Here is an 18,643-nt window from a genome sequence, read left to right on the forward strand (position 1 = left end):
TGATTCTAATGGCATTCAACACTTATTCAAAGGTAAGATCTCCTTGGGTATGGCTAAGGTTTTTGGCAAAATCTAATCAGGATTTGGGAAGTTTGTCTATAAGATAGGCTATGCGAAACGTTTCATCTAAGATTGATCCATTCATTTTTAATTGGTGAACTATATGTTCGAATTCATGAATTTGCTCATTCATTGGTTTAGAATCTGCCATTTTAAATTTGTTAAAATCAGAAGCTTTAAATCTTTTAATTCCCATATCATCTAAACCATATTTTTTTCTCTAGTGTTTCCCATAGAACTTTAGCATTAGTGATAGTATAATATATATCGTATAACCTATCAGATAAGGCTCCTAAGATTCTGTATAGACAATGATACTCTATTTCTTGAGGTGTTCTCGGGATATGAATGGAATCTGTGCAGGAAGATGAGGAAGATTACCTAGTAATTAGTCTAGATGAAGATGGGTTGTCTAGTTCTATGGCAGTTATTAGATTTAGAGTTGTTAACCAAAATCTCATTTGGTTTTGCAAACGACGGAAATTGTTCCCATCAAACTTCTCTAGTTTAGCCGACATAATTTCACTTGTAGCCATAATTTGATGATGAATGAATAATTTTGTTATTATAATGCAACAGATGTGATTTAAACATTCAAACAACTGAATCAAGTGTAGCATGTCGGTTTTATAAGATGTAGACTGCATTAACATAACAAACATAATACGAAACAAAGCACAAAACATGCTAAACGTGATATTATTCTAAACAGCGTAATTAAACTCTTTGATTGTTGGGAATATTTGTTATTTAGACAATAATTAAAATGTAAATTAGTTTAAAAACTTAATAATTTTTAGATAATGATGGGTTAATATTATAACACAGATATAAGAAATGATTAAAACGAAAATAAATAAGGTTAGAAATACGGCCTGATGATCGAGGCGTACGTGCAAGGCACTATCCCAAGAATCTAATTGCCCCTTCTCGTACAGGGCTACGCGACAATAGTTCTTGAAGATACAACGACCCTCGGTCAGGCGACCTCCTTCTCGTCGGCACGAGCTTCAAGAAGGCTTTGCGAATTCTCCTCGACTTTTAGGAAACCAGCGAAAATGTAATAGTAGAAAAATATTTTTGAAAATAGAAGAGGAAGAGAAGAGATCTATTTCTTCACAAAAATTTTCTTGTTAACCCTCGTATATACCGGTCTTTATATAGGTTGAGAGACGCGTCCGTTATCCCACAAATCCCGCTAGCCGTTTTGTCATTTAAATTCATAAATCCGCAGTTAATACATTTTAATTACTCGCCGTTACAAAATATTAATCATGTTATTGCTAGCCGTTACAAAATATTAATCACGTTAATGCAAGCCGTTACAAAATATTAATCCCTAGTTTAATGCTAGCCGTTACAAAATACTAATCCGCAGTTTCATGCTAGTCGCTACAAAACATTAATCATGTTTTTAATCTGTATCATATTAATTATGTTTTAATTATTCCCATTAGCAAAAAACAAAATATAGCAGGTTAAGAGCCTCAATCCGTGGCTGCATTCGTGTCCGCAGGTCGTGTGCGCGCGCCCCCCGACCTGACCCGAACCCGAGCCCGACCCTACCATCGCGCACGTGTGTGGTATAGAGCATAACCCTTATTTTCTTCTAGGAATAAGAGAGAAGGGAAAGGCTTATAAACGCTATTTCTTCCTATTCCATTTCCTATGTGGGACTAAACTTTCCCACTACAATGTCAAGTTTTAAGTTACACTTATTATAACTCCAATAAGATACATAGTTAATTGCAGATAAATCTTTTTGTATTCTTCGTGAAATTATCTAGCGGATCTGATCCACGACACTAAGTATGTTTCAAAGGAATATCGATTCTTAAAGTTGTGAACAAATCATGAAGACTAGTGGTCTGATAATCAAATTCTTCAGACCGGTTTCACGAGATACTTTCTCATACTACACAAGTTTGGTCACTAATTAACTGTGATATCTTTAATGTTTGCTTGGAGAAGCAACTCTTTAAATATTGTAGAACGATTTGGCTTTCTACATATATGGATTCGGATCCTCTCCACTACAAAAAATATTGGAATATCGATTCTTAAAGTTGTGAACAAATCATGAAAACCAAGGATCTGATGATCAATCTCTTTGGACCGGTTTCACCAAATACTCTCATACTATACATGTTCGGTCACTTATTCACTGTGATATTCTTAATATTTGCTTAGAGAAACAACTTTTTAAATATTGTAGAACAATATGATTTTCTACACATATTGATTCGGACCATCTCCACTACAAAAAAATGTAATGGAGGAATCATTACTTTATCAAGACTGTTGATAATTAATGGATGGTTGTGATTTTTTTCCTATTGTAAATTCGGAATGAGCTTAATTCATAATCATCTATTAGATAATCATAATCGTGATTAAGACAATGATCTCTCCACTATTTTCTTACAGTAGAAAGAATCAAAATTCCTTCTACATTAACACTTCAATGAGAGGTAACATATAAAACATCATGTGATTTCTCAAAAAACATGCTCTGTAGTAGACTATTCAACCAATCGTCGTGTGCATTACAATATTAAATGAACTTCCAAGAGTAGATTATTATGCGCGGCGGAAGCTTCGAGTGCGACACAAACAATAACTCGAGATAAACCACAACCAATAAGCAAATCACAATCGGCAAGGAAGGGAGAGGTCTTACTATTAGAAATCAATAGAATACAAATAAAGTTACAAATCACACCGATCAAACCCTAGAATAAAGCTCTAGATCTCTCACAAATCTCCCACAATTGGATGCAACAATCCTCTCTCAAAGACTGCTCAAAATCGTCCTTGCCTAACACTAATTAATCAGGTTTAGGATTATATATCAACTCAGAAATGAACCGGGTCAAAAACAAAGCCCAGCCCAAAATCCATCTGCTGTCGACCGTAGCGGTCAACCGCGCAGGTTTAACGGTCGACCGTATGAAGCTCACGGTCAACCGAACACGCCCGACAGAGAACCAAAATCCTACAGTTAACTCGCGGTCGACCGTGGCAGTCTAACGAACTGATTTCCCGAGAGATAATCGCCTATACTCTCTCTCGCCACTTCTTCAATTCTCCATCTTGGTGAATGTTTCTATAAAAAAAACTGAGCCTACACCAAATCATCCAATAATCTCACTTGTTGCATCCAGGACGTTGTGAAAACTTCCCATGATAACAGACTCACTCTACAACAAGTCTGGGATCCAAACTAGAGCTGAAAACGAACTCCCCCATCGAAATCAAACCGGCTGTATCTGAAAGGCTGCCTACGTATCCTCTTGCCCAAGGAATCAAGCCGAACGTAGTTCATCCAAATGGCTTCCAAAGGCCTCAATCCACTAGAAGAGTTTACAACTCTTCTCCAACATCACGATCAAGTCTATGGCTGATAGCACCTCCAATGGCCCCAAACTGAAATAATCCAAACATCTCCACCTGAGATGAACCAATGGCTATATCCAGACTCCATCTATCAGCTGCACTTGAATCAATCAACCTATCATCTGTATCCAAATAAACACGATTCCCAATCTGTGTCACATCAGCTGGAATCCCAAATGATACAGTATGATCTGGAGTCTCCACCCAACATGGAATAGCATCACTCTCCACCCACTGCGATGTCCCAAGATCTGATCACCACTCTCCACCTGCCGAGAGTCAAACGTGACATACCTGCTCAGAATAAAGTCAGAAGCCAATATCTGATAATCAAATATGTCTCTGAATCCAAATGTGCTATCGGATCAAATCTCACATCCACGATGTGACCAAATGCTGGGTAGCCAAATATCTGACGTAACCCAAAATCTAAAGCTGCTCTACCAGATCCTATATCTCTACATGCAGCAATCGGCAACCTATACATAAGATGGTCCAAACGTGTCGTAGCCCACACACCAATGCTAATGCTCGACATCAAATGCTGATCCTCCTCCAGAAAGGAACAGCTCCCTAAATCTGCCATCTCATCACGTCACCTCAAAGTTTCCACACCAATGAAGTGTCTCCTATTTCCGTGAGCTCTGCACAAATGCAAGAAAGAACCCCTACCATAATCAGAACGTCGGGTTATCTTTCTACCAATACACTTCCTCCTTCTGTTGCGTGCTTCTAGGATTTTCACACCAAAGAGACTTGGTTGCAACCCACTAATGCCTAGAGCAATCCCCAACTACGAAAACCACATACCTATTACCTCCCAATGATGCTCCCTTGGAAGGCCCCCAAATGCCTAAATGAACACACCTTCTAACGCCCTTCATCACAATCATGGACCCTAATGTGACCTTCAAGCGTGCGTCCACCAAGGTCACTCTATAGCTTGCTGCCTCCAAACCTCCAAGTGAAATGATGTTCATCTTCAAATGTAGAACGAACCTTACATCATCCAACTCTCGCATAATCCCATCACTCATGCTAATTCAAATAGTACCAATACCACCAATAGAGCATGCATATCCATTACCCATGAGCATGACATCCTCTCTTTCCAACTCCTGAAAGCTAGAGAACCAATCCCTCCTAGGGCAAACATGGTAAGAAGCACCCGAATCCAACATCCACTCCGTAGAGTCGGCATCACAAACTGATGGTAGTCCGGATAATGAATAGACCGAAGAATCTGAATCTGAATTGTTGCCACTAGTCACTACAACAAATTATACTTTTTCCAACGCTTATTCCCGATGCATGGTTAAATACGTCACCAAAAATTATGTTTTTCCCGGTGATTTTAGTTAGCGTCAGCAAAATATATATTTTTCCCGCGTTTATAATTAGCGTCACTAAAAGTGTATATTATTTGCGACGTTTTAAATTAGCGTTGGTAAAAGTATATGGATTTCACGACGTTTTTCATTTTCGTCGGTAAAAACATATATTTTTAGCGACGTTTTAGGGTTGGTATCACTAATAGTATGCATTTATTGCGGTGTGTTAGGTTAGCATCGCTAAAAGTCTCTTTTTCACGACGTGTTAGGTTAGCGTCGCTAAAAGCTCTATTTTTAACGACGCTGTTTTATTCATCTGCGTCGGCCGCCTCCAAAATCATTTCTCTTGTTCCACCCTAATCTCCTCTCTCTCTCTCTCTCTCTCTCCTCTGATCACAGCCGCCCCATCCCGCCGACCCCGTTCCCCCACCCCCTCTTATCGAGCGTTCTACCAAGGATCCGCTCTTTTCCCATCTCATTCACTCAGCCCCTTCATCCAGTCCCAATGGAAACCCATCCCTCAAAGCCTTGATCCTGTAAGTTGGAGTTGGAATTAGGCTACTCAGTGTCCACCGTCATCGATTTCCACAAATACAGGCTCATCTCCGCCCAAATCTGCCCCTTTTCTCTCCTCCCACGTCATCGATCAACCGATCTCCTCCTCCTCGATTCCACCGATGGGGATCAGGTGTTGCTGGGTTCTCTGATGGGGATAAGATGGCTGCCATGTTCGATAAGCCTCGGAGCTTCCCAATTGACGGGAAGGATAATTTTTATGTCGCGGATAGAATCAATCATGCCATTCGCAAGATTAGCACGTCTGGTAGCTTAAGTTTTTACCTTCCTTTGTTATACTCTTGTTGTTATTTATTTTCTTGATTCAGAGGTGACTTGAAACAGAGAGAATATGCCAAAGCCAAACGCATTCTATAGTGGTTGGGAAAAGCCATGATATTTGAGTCTTTCGCTTTTGAATTTATATAGTTTTATGAGTCCAATGATGTCTTGATATTGTGATTACAGGTTCTTCCCTGTGTGTCATTTGTCATTGCATATCTTGGTGAAAGGCTCTGCATAATATCCAAGAATGCGCAGTCAATTGCTGCTAGACTATCCGCCTCCCTAAATGTGGTGATCCCAGATTATTGCATGTACTATAAAATTATCTTCTAATGTTATGTTTCTTTCTTAGAGTTATTCACATGTCAAGTCTCACATAAGGAACACTAGTGAGCTGGTTTGTAGTTTCATGTTTTAGGTACTTCCATCAATGCTTGTTGTAAATGCTAACAATGGAGAGTTCAGTGAGTGCTCGCGATTCCAGAGGCATGCTCTTGATGATTTGGTACAAAGTTGCATCTTGTTGCTTGTTTTTGTTGCTTCTATAGATTCCAGGAGGTGGGTATTCGTCAAAATTGCATCTTGCGAGTAATTTGTAGTGGATATTTGTGTGTATGTTGAGATATGCACATAGACCCCAATTCTACTTCTGGAGATTTATCGAAAAAGGAAATTGAGATGGGTATCCTATAGAATTTCATTTTGTTGCCGAGTTTAGACTTCTTAATGTTAAATTTGTATATATCCATCACTTTTGCTTATTTACGATGATCTGTTATAGAACACTGAAACAATTTATATTCAAATTTTTAGCTTTAGACAATAGTGCAATTATGTCTCCTTGCACCAATGTTTGGAATATCAGCTGATAACAATGTGTATGACTATATCATATCAAATCTCAAGCATGGTCTGATTTAGTTGGAAGATGCCAATAATGATACATATAGGCTCTTTGATATCAGATAGAAAGCGTGTTGATCTCATGTATTAATGGGTTGAGGCCCTTATTCTCCAAAAAGAAGAAAAAGATGTTGATCTCATGTATTGAAACCTACTGATACCACTGATATTGGCTAGCAGCAAATCCACGCGGTGTTTTGTAGTTTGAAGTAGCAAAATTGACTTGCACGCAAAAAATTTGAAATTATGAATGCTTCATGGAGGGGAGCCAGCTTGCTTACTTGTAGTGCGAAGATAAATAGGATTCTGTTGAGTACTGACATGTATCACGCAATTGAGTAATTCATAATTTTCTTTTATGTTCCTTTATTCTAGATTTGAAATTCATGATGATATATACAATGAATAGTAATATTTAATAATTTTTGTACCGCCAAGGTTGGTCCATCCTGACAAAAATCCGGATGATCCTCAAGCCGCTGAGAGATTTCAGGCAAGTCTAATATGTTTCTTTGACCACAACTCTACTTTGTTTTAAATAAAAATCTATATCTTCCAAGAATAGCAGGGCGTTAACTTTTTAATTTTTATTGAATACATATTACTGAAAAATTACCTCATAATGCAGGTCCTTGGAGAAGCATATCAAATCTTGAGTGATCCGGTGCAAAGGAAAATCTACGATGGGAGTGGTACAATTGGCGTTTCTAGGTAGTAACTTTTTGAAAATTTGTACGCTAATATATGTTGAAGAGAAAGAAAACTTCTTCTCTTTAGTTATTGATTTATTTGAATTCAGCATAACAATCTTAATACATGGCTCCACATTCTTCAGGGCTAACATGTTAGATGCTACTGCCGTTTTTACCCTTCTCTTTGGAAGTGAGCTTTTTGAGGACTATATTGGACATCTTGCTGTGGCGTCAATGTCTTCATCAGAGTTAAATAATGAGAATGACAATCCCGAGAAACTTCAAGATAAGTTGAAGGTAACTACAAAGAACTTACTAAAATTGTGAAAATGTTGTGGCAGTCCATATGCTAATAGATAGTTCCAAGTTTAAGGATTTGAATGTTTGGAATTGTTTTTTCAAAATACGAAGAAATGCACAATTTACAAAAGCTGCACAAAATTTATTTTTGTCATGTGTATGTTTTTCGTTTAATGAATATGATATGATATATGTACACCCAAAAATGACCTTCACTAAGATCTTCCAGCAAATTTTTATTCACTTCTATGTAATGAGATAGTTGCAGCCTACTGGCCAATCAAAAGGGTAAGAGAGAAGAAAATAGTTGAGTCACTAAAGCACACTATTGAATAATTGTATGTTCCATTTTGTAGGCTTTTGATCCAATTCGTTGAAGTAAATATTTTCGCTTCATCTTTCTGCACATGCTTATGCTATAACATGCTTAATTGTTTAGCATTAATGACCTCATTTCTTTTAAACTCTCTTTTTCTTTAGATTATCTGACATTTTGCTTCTCATCATACTTGCACTTTTAAGTGGTACATCAATTTGGGTGTGAAGTGCGTAAAGCTGATTCCTATACATTTAGATAGGAAAAAATAATTTTGGAGACTGACATATTAATGCTATCATAATGATTCTATAGTTGTAAAATGTGCATTATAAAATTATGTAGTTTAGCATTAAGTGTATAACAAATGAATATATTTAAGGTGCTGATTAGAATTTTTGGGATAAACTGATTTACAAATTGGACGCTGCAATATTTAATGTTGGAAACAATAATTTTGCTATAGCTGATCATTACAAAGAAACCCTGAGTGGATATCCTGAATCTGATGGTGGAAATGTTATCTTTGTAATACTGAATTTGGATTTGACAAACCCTGAGTGGATATCCTGAATCTGATGGTGGAAATGTTATCTTTGTAATACTGAATTTGGATTTGATGTTCTTACTGAAGTAATGCGTATTTAGATGGTGGAAATGTTATCTTTGTAATACTGAATTTGGATTTGATGTTCTTACTGAAGTAATGCGTATTTATGTGGAGAAAACAAATCGAAAACATATTCATGTTTTTCGTATACAACAATTTATAAAATTATTCACGTTTTAGAATTGGGTTAAGATTGTCTCTGGTGAGGTTTTTAGAAAGACAAGTTTATGTGTAAATTAGATAGTAAGTGAGAATTTGTTTTTGGATTTTGATTATCCAGTGCACAATTTTTAGCAGTACAATTTGACCTTGAATCATTTATAGCAGTATCACCGAAAATAATCTGGTGTGTCTACCACATACGTGCTGTGGTTGCAGTTGTTCTGTGTTCATACGCCATATGCATGTCTGCTGATGTGGTTTCAGTCATTCATTGGATAGAATCGGCAGTACATAGGCCATGTTTGGCAACTTTGGATTATAATCCACTTCGCTTATAAACCCCAAATGGCTTATAATTCATGTGGATATAATCCAAAGTGTTTGTTAAATTTAATGAATTATGATCCATTTTATAATCCACTGAGTACACTTTTTTGTGTTTGATTTTAACTTTTTATTTACCTTCCTGAGTACATTTCTTTCCATTGCAGCTACATAACAGAAGTTGGAGATGGATGGTGAAGGTGGGAAGAAGCTAGGGACATGATGAAGGAAATGCTTGCAATGTTGATAAGACATGAGTTCTCTGTAGTCTTTATTGTTCAAGCCTACTTAATCATGATGGTTGGATTTGTTAATAAAACATGTGTCAAACACTTGTTATTTGTTTAATAGAATTGCGTTTAAATCTATTTACTAATGTTATTATTTGTTTCATTTTATTGATTGTGAAAATAAGCACCGATATTATTTTAGTTGTTAATATGCAACTTGTTTGGAGTATAATTTGATGTTTGGTTTCTTTGTTGATGTGAATGGGAGCAAATTTGTTGTGGATGTTTAGGTTCAGTGTAGTTGACAGAAAAGATATTACTTTTGGCGATGCAAATTAGTGTTAATAAAAATATACTTTTTACCGACTGAAAAAAATACTTTTGCCGACGCTATATGGCGTCGCCAAAAATAATATCTTTTAGCGACGCTATCTTGCGTCGCCAAAGGTATAGTTTTTAGCGAGGCTTTATTCTACGTCGCTTAAAGCTAAACTTTGGCCGATGCTAACTTGCGTCGCCAAAAGTATAATTTTTAATGACGAACAATTTTGCATCGCTAAAAGCTATACTTTTGTCGACGCATAGCTTTTGCCGACGCTGCATGCGTCGTCAAAAGTACACGTTTTGCCGACGCAAAATATTATGCATCGCTAAAGATGTACTTTTCCCGATGCATGACGCATTGCCAAAAGTGTACTTTTGGCGACATAGTGTATTTGCGTCGCCAAATACTTTCCTTAACGCACTTTTGGCGACGCGTTAGCGACGCTGCATTTTGCGTCAGGAAAGATTTTTCCCGACGTTTTTTAAACCTTTGCTGACGTTTTTGTTTCGTCTGCAATGTTGTATTTTGTTGTAGTGAGTCTTGATAACATTCACCTCTGAAGCTTGTACAACTTTCCCCTTATTCTTCTCGGCTCGGTCTAACTTTGGGCATTCAGCTTTCCCGTTACTAATGCATCTCCCGATCCTTTCTCAGAGGACTCATCAATACCTCAACTCATAATTCACCAACGCTAAGGTCACCTCCTTGTAGCTAATAGTAATTCTTCTATTAATCATAGTGAGAACAAAGGTACCATAATCATCCTCAGGCAACGAACACAAAAATAGCATCGCCTTGTCTTCATCCTCAACCATGATATCCACATTGGGTATGTCTGAAAGTAGCTTCGTGAAGTTATTAACATGCTCCGTGATGGAAACTCCCCTCTTCATCTTGAACTGGTAAAACCTCTTCTTCAAGTGAAGCCAATTCTCAATGCTCTTAGTAAGATACTTTTCATTGAGTGTTTCCCACATCTTCTTCGCTGACGTCTTGTTCATCACATCATAAATAAGATCTGGCGTCAAGCATGACCGAATAACTCCACACGCTCTACTATTCATATTCTTCCAAACCTTAACTTCCATATCAGTAGTTTTCTCTTGCAACTCAAGAGTCTCCTCCAAATTCTGTGCATCCAAGGCGTCCATCACTTTACACCTTCACAATCCAAAATTGATCTTGTCGTCGAACTTCGGAACATCAATCTTCATGTTATTGATGCTCAAACTATATATCGTCTTCATAAGAGACGATCCCGTTGTGCTTGCTTCTCCCATGTTGTTGATTTAACTCTTTAGATAGGAATCTTCACCGAATCCTTCGAACAAGCCTGAAGCTCTGATACCAATTGTTGTGCGCAACGTAAGCTTCGAGTGGGACACAAACAATAACTCGAGATAAACCACAACCAATAAGCAAATCACAATCACAGCAAGAACAAACTATTTATGTGGCTCGACAAGTTGCCTACGTCCACAGGGCAGGGAAGGAGGAGTTCGTACTATTAGAAATCAAGAAAATACAAATAGAGTTATAAATCTCACCGATCAAACCCTAAAATAAAGCTCTAGATCTCTCACAAATCTCCCATAATTGGATGTAGCAATCCTCTCTCAAAGACTGCTCAAAATCATCCTTACCTAACCCTAATTAATCAGGTTTAGGGTTATATATCAACTCAGAAATAAACCGGGTCAAAAACAAAGCCCAGCCTAAACTCCATCTGCAGTCGACCGTGGCGGTCGACCGCGAATAAACCGGGTCAAAAACAAAGCCCAGCCTAAACTCCATCTGCAGTCGACCGTGGCGGTCGACCGCGAAGGTTTCACGGTCGACTGTATGAAGCTCGCGGTCAACTGAACACCCCCGACAGAGAACCAAAATCCTACAGTCAACTCGCGGTCGACCGTGACGGTCGACCGAACTGATTTCCCGAGAGATAATCGCCTATAAGGTCCTCGTGGTCGACCACCACGGTCGACCGCCTTCAGCTCCGAAACCTAGTGCCCTTCTGTGTACGTTCGCGGTCGACCGCTGCTGACTCGTGGTCGACCGCCAGTCTGCCTGGCCGTTCTTCTGCTGATTTCCTGCACTCTCTCTCGCTACTTCTTCAGAGATCCCTCCTTGTTTATCTTAATACAGGATCAAGTTAATAAACAGCCGTTAATCTATCATCAAGGGACCATTAATAAACAGCCGTTAATTTATCAAGTAGTGCCTTGTTCAAGAACAATCCCTTCATAATCAGGATTTGAATCCTCTTAATTAGATATCTCGTGCACATCCTTATACTTCTTATTTGGCAATAGAAAAAAGATTATTGGCTCTCACATATTTATTATTTGGGATCCAATTCTGGCAGCCAATTATCGTTTGGCAAAGGGTTAAGTGAAGGGTTAAGGAGACTTAACCCCTTTTTAACCCGTGAAATAAAAAAAAATCTATACAAGGGTTAAAGTGAGTTAACCCTCCATAATTTGCCAAACATAAAAAATATAGAAGTGTTAAGCTAATCTCTCTAGAGGGATTAAAATGAGTCAACCCATTAAAATAAGAGGTTTGTTAATACTCCTATTTAGAAGGATTAAGAGTTAACCCTTCTAATTATAAAGAAAATAGTCAAAATCCTTGTTATTCTCAAATACTAAAAATGATCACAATGGCTAAAATAAAACTTATATAATGAGTTAATAGTTTAGTCTTTCAGATTATCAAGTAGGTTAACTATGTTAATCATTCTCCTTAATCCCTCTTCCTTAACACTTTACCAAATGAGGCCCTAATGCTTTGAGACTCTCGGCAGAATATACTCTTACATATTCTTAACCGATTAGATCACATTATCAATATTGCATGTCGCTTTTACAATTGACATTACAGGAGAAAAAAAGTGATTCAGAATAAACTTATAAACAAACATTTATAAATTCTGTTAAATTAATACGCATACTTGTTTGGGTCAAAAATTGTGCTATGAGAGTTAACTCTCTTAGTGCTACGATATTGAATATGTAGACTCTTTCTTTCTTACAGGAATAGACTACCCAGCAACACGTGTTAGGCGCTGACTTATCCCTACTTAGACTTCGGGATCAAATTCCCCAGATGAGGATTCTAGTGTCTTCTTCAATCGGTGAAAGACTAAACCAACAACGCGTGTTAGGCGTTGACTTAACCCTTCTTAGGATTCGGGATAAAATTCCCCGCACTTGTAAGGCATGGATTATGGTGTTATTAATAACTATAATGACCGTAAAATCTTGATATTAATTAAAATAATTTTTAGTATTTTAAAATATTTATTTATTATTTTAAAAGAGTATTTGTATTTTTCTCAATTTTTACAATTTTCTATGATTTAAAAATCTGATTATATATTTATTTAAATAATTTTGATATTTATAAATTTATTTTATGTGGTAAAAATTTTTGAAATTAATTTATTGTGTTATCGGTACTATTATGTGTTATTTTAAATAATATATTGTGTTATTAATATTATTACAAATTATTTCACATAATACATAGTATTATTAATTACGTGATTTTGGTATAATTTATTGTATTATTTCTATTGTTACATATTATCTATCGTATTAGTATAACTAGTACGTTTTACTGTGTACGTAATTGTCCCATAATTATTTAGCTTTAAATTTTAGCAAAAATATTTTTATTATTAATTATTCTTGTTTAATTATACAATATGGGTATATTTCAACTATTTCGTATCAACTGTTGTATTAGCACAACATGTATGTTTTTATTTGTGGATAATTATTATGTAATTAGTTTAATTTTTAAATACCTGTAATTATTTATTTTAATTATTTTTGTTTTAAATTCCCTAACCCTAACCCTAATATAATATATATATATGTTATATAAACCCCTCTCTTTCTTCCCCTCGTGTTCACACCGCCACCCCTGTAATCTCATTCTCTCTCTCCCTCTTCTCTTTCATTCTCTCTCTCAACTCAACCCACCTCGAACTCCAGGCCACACGCCAACCCCAGCCCCTCGCCAGCCTTCTCCCGCGAGTGCACCATCAGCCCGAGCTCGACCCGCCAGCCCCACCTCCTCGCGCGTCTCCTCCGACGACGCCCGACGCCCAGCCCCAGCCACCCGTAACCACAAACCCCGCACGCCTCCACACCGCAGCTCACTCTCGTCGACAGCTCAGCCCCAGGTCCGTCGCCCATCCACATCGCCAGTCCCGCTCAGTCAGCAGTCGCCTCGCCCTGGAATCCACCACGTCCGCCCCTACCGCTGGCCGCGGTCCCGCGTCCGCCTGCCCACCCAGACAGCCGGTTCAAGCCAAGCGCCTCACTGAGCCGCTCCAGCGTCGCAGCTCCTTCTCCAGTTAGACCGCAGACGCTCAGGCCCTCGTTCCCAGATCTCCACCTGAGCCGAGGCCACCGTCAACCTCCTCCCCCGTTCGCCTCATCCCCCTATGCAGTACCTCCCCTCACGACGCCACCGTGCCGTGCTCAGTCCCAGGCCGCCCCCTCGTCGTCGACGAGCGTCGCTGAGATCCCGCAGCCCCTCGTCAGAGTTCCCCGACGTCGCGCACCACCGCGTCAGATCCGACCCGCGCCGTTAGCGTCGATTCGTTCGACAAATCCCCGAGGCAAGATCCCGCTTGCTCAGAACTAATTTTTCTATTTATTATGAATTATCTTTAATTTTAGATCTGTTAATATTTATCTGCGTGGGTTTGATGAATAATATTGAATGAATAGTAATTATGGGATAAATAGTATTTTCAGGATAAATATAATAAATTAAAGAATTTATTTTGAATAATAAAATTATTATAATATTTTTAGAATTTATGTTGCGGAAGGAAATTATTTTAGAATGATAAATATTTTTAAAGAAGTTATTTTGGAAAAAGGATTATTTTTGTATTATGACCGTGTGATTGATAGTTGTAGAACACGACATTTCATGTACCTTGACACCGACATGTTGACACTTTTATTTATACTCACTCATGTCATATATGCACACCTGATTCATCGCTAGCTTACATAGTCATGTTCATCATATGATTTGCATAAAATTAGTTGTATTTATTTATTATTTCTTGTTTTGTTGATAACCGTTAGTAGTTTATGTTCTTAGTGGCCTAGTGTATCGTGTATAAGAACTAGATACCTATGATTTGTTACTTAGAAAAGCGAGAAGAGTTGAGATGGGGAATTCTTGGTTCAGGTGATCGGATGAGATTATTGATGTATTTTCCAGGCTCACGCCAGCGCCTTATGTCTGGGGGTTTTTGTTAATTATATTTGAATATTTGATGCGTCTCCTTTTTCCTTATCTTGGTGTACGGTCAAGGTACAGCCAATGCTGCTGCCCTTGTGTAAGGATGTGTACCCTCACCCTGTATCTCAATTTTTAGTATATTATAGTTTAGGAAATAACTACATTGACGCTGCATGTGTTAATTTTTTAAGCCATTGTGTTAATTTTTTATTTGTTTTTGAGGAAAAAGAGGGCCTCAGCCCATGTATTGCATTACATAAAAGCGCACAGAAAAACATAGGAAATCGAAGCGACTCTTCTACAAATTATTCTAATTCCAACCATTTTTTAGCTGCAACGCAGAACAAATGAGTAGCACGAGACTAATTTGGGGGGGGGGGGGGTAATTTGGTGGGGGGGGGAATTTTAGCAAATGGTTTGTGCTACATTGATTTCTTAACTATCATAACTGAATTTCACTGCCCAATATTTGGTCAAATGAGGATCTGAATCAATGACTCTCTATCCGAACTCTGAGCTTGAGAACCTGTTAACTGAACATCCTGTTCTAAAAACCTCAAATCTAATATACAAACTTGCACTCGATGTCGAGCTTTCAAGCTGGAAGGAAAACAAAGCAGATTACATAAATAACAACATATATATGCTTTATACAAAGACAATATATTCACATGAAAACTCAGTTTCTAAGCAACACATAATTTAGGGTCCAACTGCAAAAGTAGAAAAAGAGAACAAGGAGCTATTACTGAAGAAGATACCAGGAACAACAAATCCTAGATATGTTGCAACACACAACCACTCTTTATTCTTCATTAGCTTCTTCCTCATCACCTCTAGCCTCCTCGTCGCTTCCTGATGAATTCTCTCTATCTCTACCCGAGCTCGAGTTTGGATTTGGCTCTGATGGTTGATCATCTTCCTCATCAGATTCTGACCATGCCCGTCTCTTGCGATTTGAAGGTGCACCCTTTAAAAAGTCAAGCAGACGAATTATTGTCACTGAAGTTAATTCTACATTTGACTCTCGAATCTTCATATTTCTAAAATTAGACCTCCAAATCTTCATGCTTGTTTGAAATCGGGGTCTTATTTTATTTAAAAACAACTTAACAGATTTGGGGTTGTAAATTAAAAATAGTTAATAATACTATAGCGTTATTTAAAACAATTTAATGAATTTTAGGGGGTCTACTTTATAGGTACGAAGATTTGGGGGTCTAATATAGAAATAACAATGATTTGGAATCTAATATAACAAAACCCATTCAGAAAATAAGAAACCCATGAAGGTAGCGTTGAATCGTGCCCCGTAAACTAGATTGGGCATCCATGTTCCTAGGTTACAGTGAAGTATATCATCACTTACCTATTTAATATATTTATAAAGAAAGAGAAATATATTTACGATATTTAAGATAAGACAGGGCCAAGAAAGATAAGTAGGCTTAGGATATGATAATTTCAAGCTTCACGGAGGAGATAGCCCCTAACAGAACCAAAACGAAGAAATACACTCTTGTAACCCACCCAAAAAATTTGTACAAAGGCTAAGTCATTTGTTGTAAGATGCAAGAGGAAAAGATATTACCACGTCTTCTTTAGCATCAGAATCTTCAAGACCAGCAGTGATAAAATTATCTCGTGTTCAGTCTTCTCCATCCTCCTGATCATTCATTGGGTTCACATCTTCTCCATCCATTTCTTCATGCTCATCCTCCATTTCATCATCTTCTTCTTGTTGTTCTTGTTCAAACCGAGTCTTACTCTTCTTCTCCTTCCTTCTCCTTTTCCCACCCTTCTTCCTCCTCCTCCCACCATCTCCACTCTCATCATCTTCACCTTGAGTTCTTTCTTTCCGCTTAGTGCTTGGTATGCTAACGGACTTCCATTGTTCCTGCAGAACATGAATGCCGAACATGGATTGAGACCACTATGATAAATGTAAGAAACTTCTAAAATATGTACCCAGTTAAAGGCAAACATTCCATCTTCCATCAACTTCATGCCATGTCACTGGTATTGATGCAAGTTCAAATAATGCATATGCTAGAAAGGTTCAAATCAAAGTAAATAAAACCATAGGATAATGAGAAATACTTTCATGTTCTTTATGGTTATGTCATGCAAAGTTAGCAGGATACTGTTATAAGACTTTTTCTGCATAAAACACTTTGCAAGAGAAGAAATTACATGTGTAGTAGGTAGACGAAAACCAGACCTTAACACGCTCAAAATGTTCCTCCTACTGCCTCAGTTGTTTTAGCTCATCTTCATGCTTTCTCCTTTCTACCTGTATCGATATAAAAAAATTATCGATAAATATGTGAAACCCGAAATAAAGGACAACTGGACTACGGAAAAAAAATGAACTGTAAAGGCCAAACTATGAATTAATTTTATGAGTTATAATTTGCCTGGAATTTCCTCTATTCTTCAGCCTTTCGTCTAGCTTCCTCAGCCAAGCTAACCTGGCGAGCAAGCTCTAACCTCTGACGGTTTTGCTGCTTTTCACGCTCAGCTACTTCGCAATGAATCTTAGCAGCATCAAGTAGGTGTTTACAATACTCTACATGGGTCTCTATCTTCTTCTCGTCAAACCCATGAGTGTGGTAACTGGATGCTGCAGACAACTGACTAAATGCACGGACTTCATTTTTCAACTCTGCAATAGTTGATCGCACTTGAAATTGTTAAAAAAAGAAAAATTATAGTACAATAAATAATCAAGGAAAAAAAAACAACATAACTATACTTTTCGTATCTCAAAAAAGAAAAAGAAAAAGTGCATAGATACAACCACAGAAGCAGCATAAGAAACTGCCCGCCCACCCACCCATCTGTTCGCCGTCCTTGACCAAAAAAATGAAAAAAAGGAAAGAAAGAGGATTCCTGGACATCCTGGGATACTGTTACAGAGACACATTGCAAAAAATGAATTCTATGATAATAAATAGCTATCTAAAGAACAGAAGATATAACCTCATCTGCAGTTCTCTTCGTCTTTTGTAATGTTGACGGAGAAAACTTCTGCAATGCAACCCCCACATCAAAGCAGAGTGTATAATTTGAAGGTGCCAAATGAATAGCTCTGAGCAAGGATTTTTTACATTCTTGCCACTGTTCAGCCTCATAATGAGTACGGGCTAAATATAGAAGAATCTGTGTGTCCGTGTTGTGATAGAACTTTTGCAAGAAATTTTGGTACTGCAGAAAAGCAATAGTCACACTAAGTGATGAAACAACCTTTTAGAGGAAAAAGAAGGAGATCATGTACTTTCCATTTTCACTGCCAAAGCGAAATGACCTTGAGCAAAATAAACATGAGCTAAATTTTAGCTTCTTGAACCTAAATTTCAAAATGAAGACCGCCATAAATAAGTTAACGGCTATAGAAAAGAACTTATAGATAACCAAACCTGACCTGTGTAAATATATCCTTTGAAACATCAAAGTGGCCTTTTTCAACCAAGACAAGTCCAGCACCATTGGCAGCATACAGGTTTCCAGGACGCAGCATCAATATCTTTAACATGTCAATGCCATTTAAAACAAAAAATTATAACTAAGGTGTAGTTCTAATCATTACAAAAACAGAAAAAGAATTGTATACATTAAAGTTTAAAAAGGCAAAACTGAGGTATCTTTTAAAGCAAATGTTAACCTCAGGGTATCAAACTTAATTGGTGGGTATTAGAGTGTGATTAGGAAACTAACTAATAATGAAAACTTTCAGCAATAAACCAGATCCCAGAGCAAACAGGATCCTACAATTAGAGGCTCCGACCGTGCCCATAAAAATATTATGACCTTATCTCATCAAAACTTTTGGATGACTCTTTTGATTTAGCATGCCCATCATTTTATATATAAAAGGGCT

The 18,643-nt window shown here is 37.6% G+C and overlaps 1 protein-coding gene and 1 pseudogene across 3 annotated transcripts; one reads left to right on the plus strand and one right to left on the minus strand.

Moving 5' to 3' along the window:
- LOC109845849 overlaps positions 1-18,643 on the minus strand; it is an 82,249-nt pseudogene that overhangs the window by 40,050 nt on the left and 23,556 nt on the right.
- LOC109844882 (chaperone protein dnaJ 10-like) lies at positions 5,525-9,327 on the plus strand. 3 transcript variants are annotated; one of them, XM_020414051.1, is made up of 6 exons: positions 5,525-5,610; positions 5,811-5,938; positions 6,969-7,023; positions 7,159-7,241; positions 7,366-7,519; positions 9,102-9,327. In XM_020414051.1, exons 1-6 carry the CDS (start codon positions 5,563-5,565, stop codon positions 9,147-9,149), a joined length of 516 nt encoding a protein of 171 aa, XP_020269640.1. In that variant the 5' UTR covers positions 5,525-5,562; the 3' UTR covers positions 9,150-9,327. The 3 variants fall into 3 exon arrangements, with proteins under 3 accessions (XP_020269640.1, XP_020269642.1, XP_020269641.1); XM_020414053.1 differs by lacking the exon at positions 5,525-5,610 and adding an exon at positions 6,033-6,185 and having other exon boundaries at positions 5,663-5,938; XM_020414052.1 differs by lacking the exon at positions 5,525-5,610 and adding an exon at positions 6,046-6,185 and having other exon boundaries at positions 5,663-5,938.

The sequence above is a fragment of the Asparagus officinalis genome, chromosome 6 (assembly GCF_001876935.1).
Source record: "Asparagus officinalis chromosome 6, Aspof.V1, whole genome shotgun sequence".
In the NCBI taxonomy this organism is placed as follows: Eukaryota; Viridiplantae; Streptophyta; class Magnoliopsida; order Asparagales; family Asparagaceae; genus Asparagus; species Asparagus officinalis.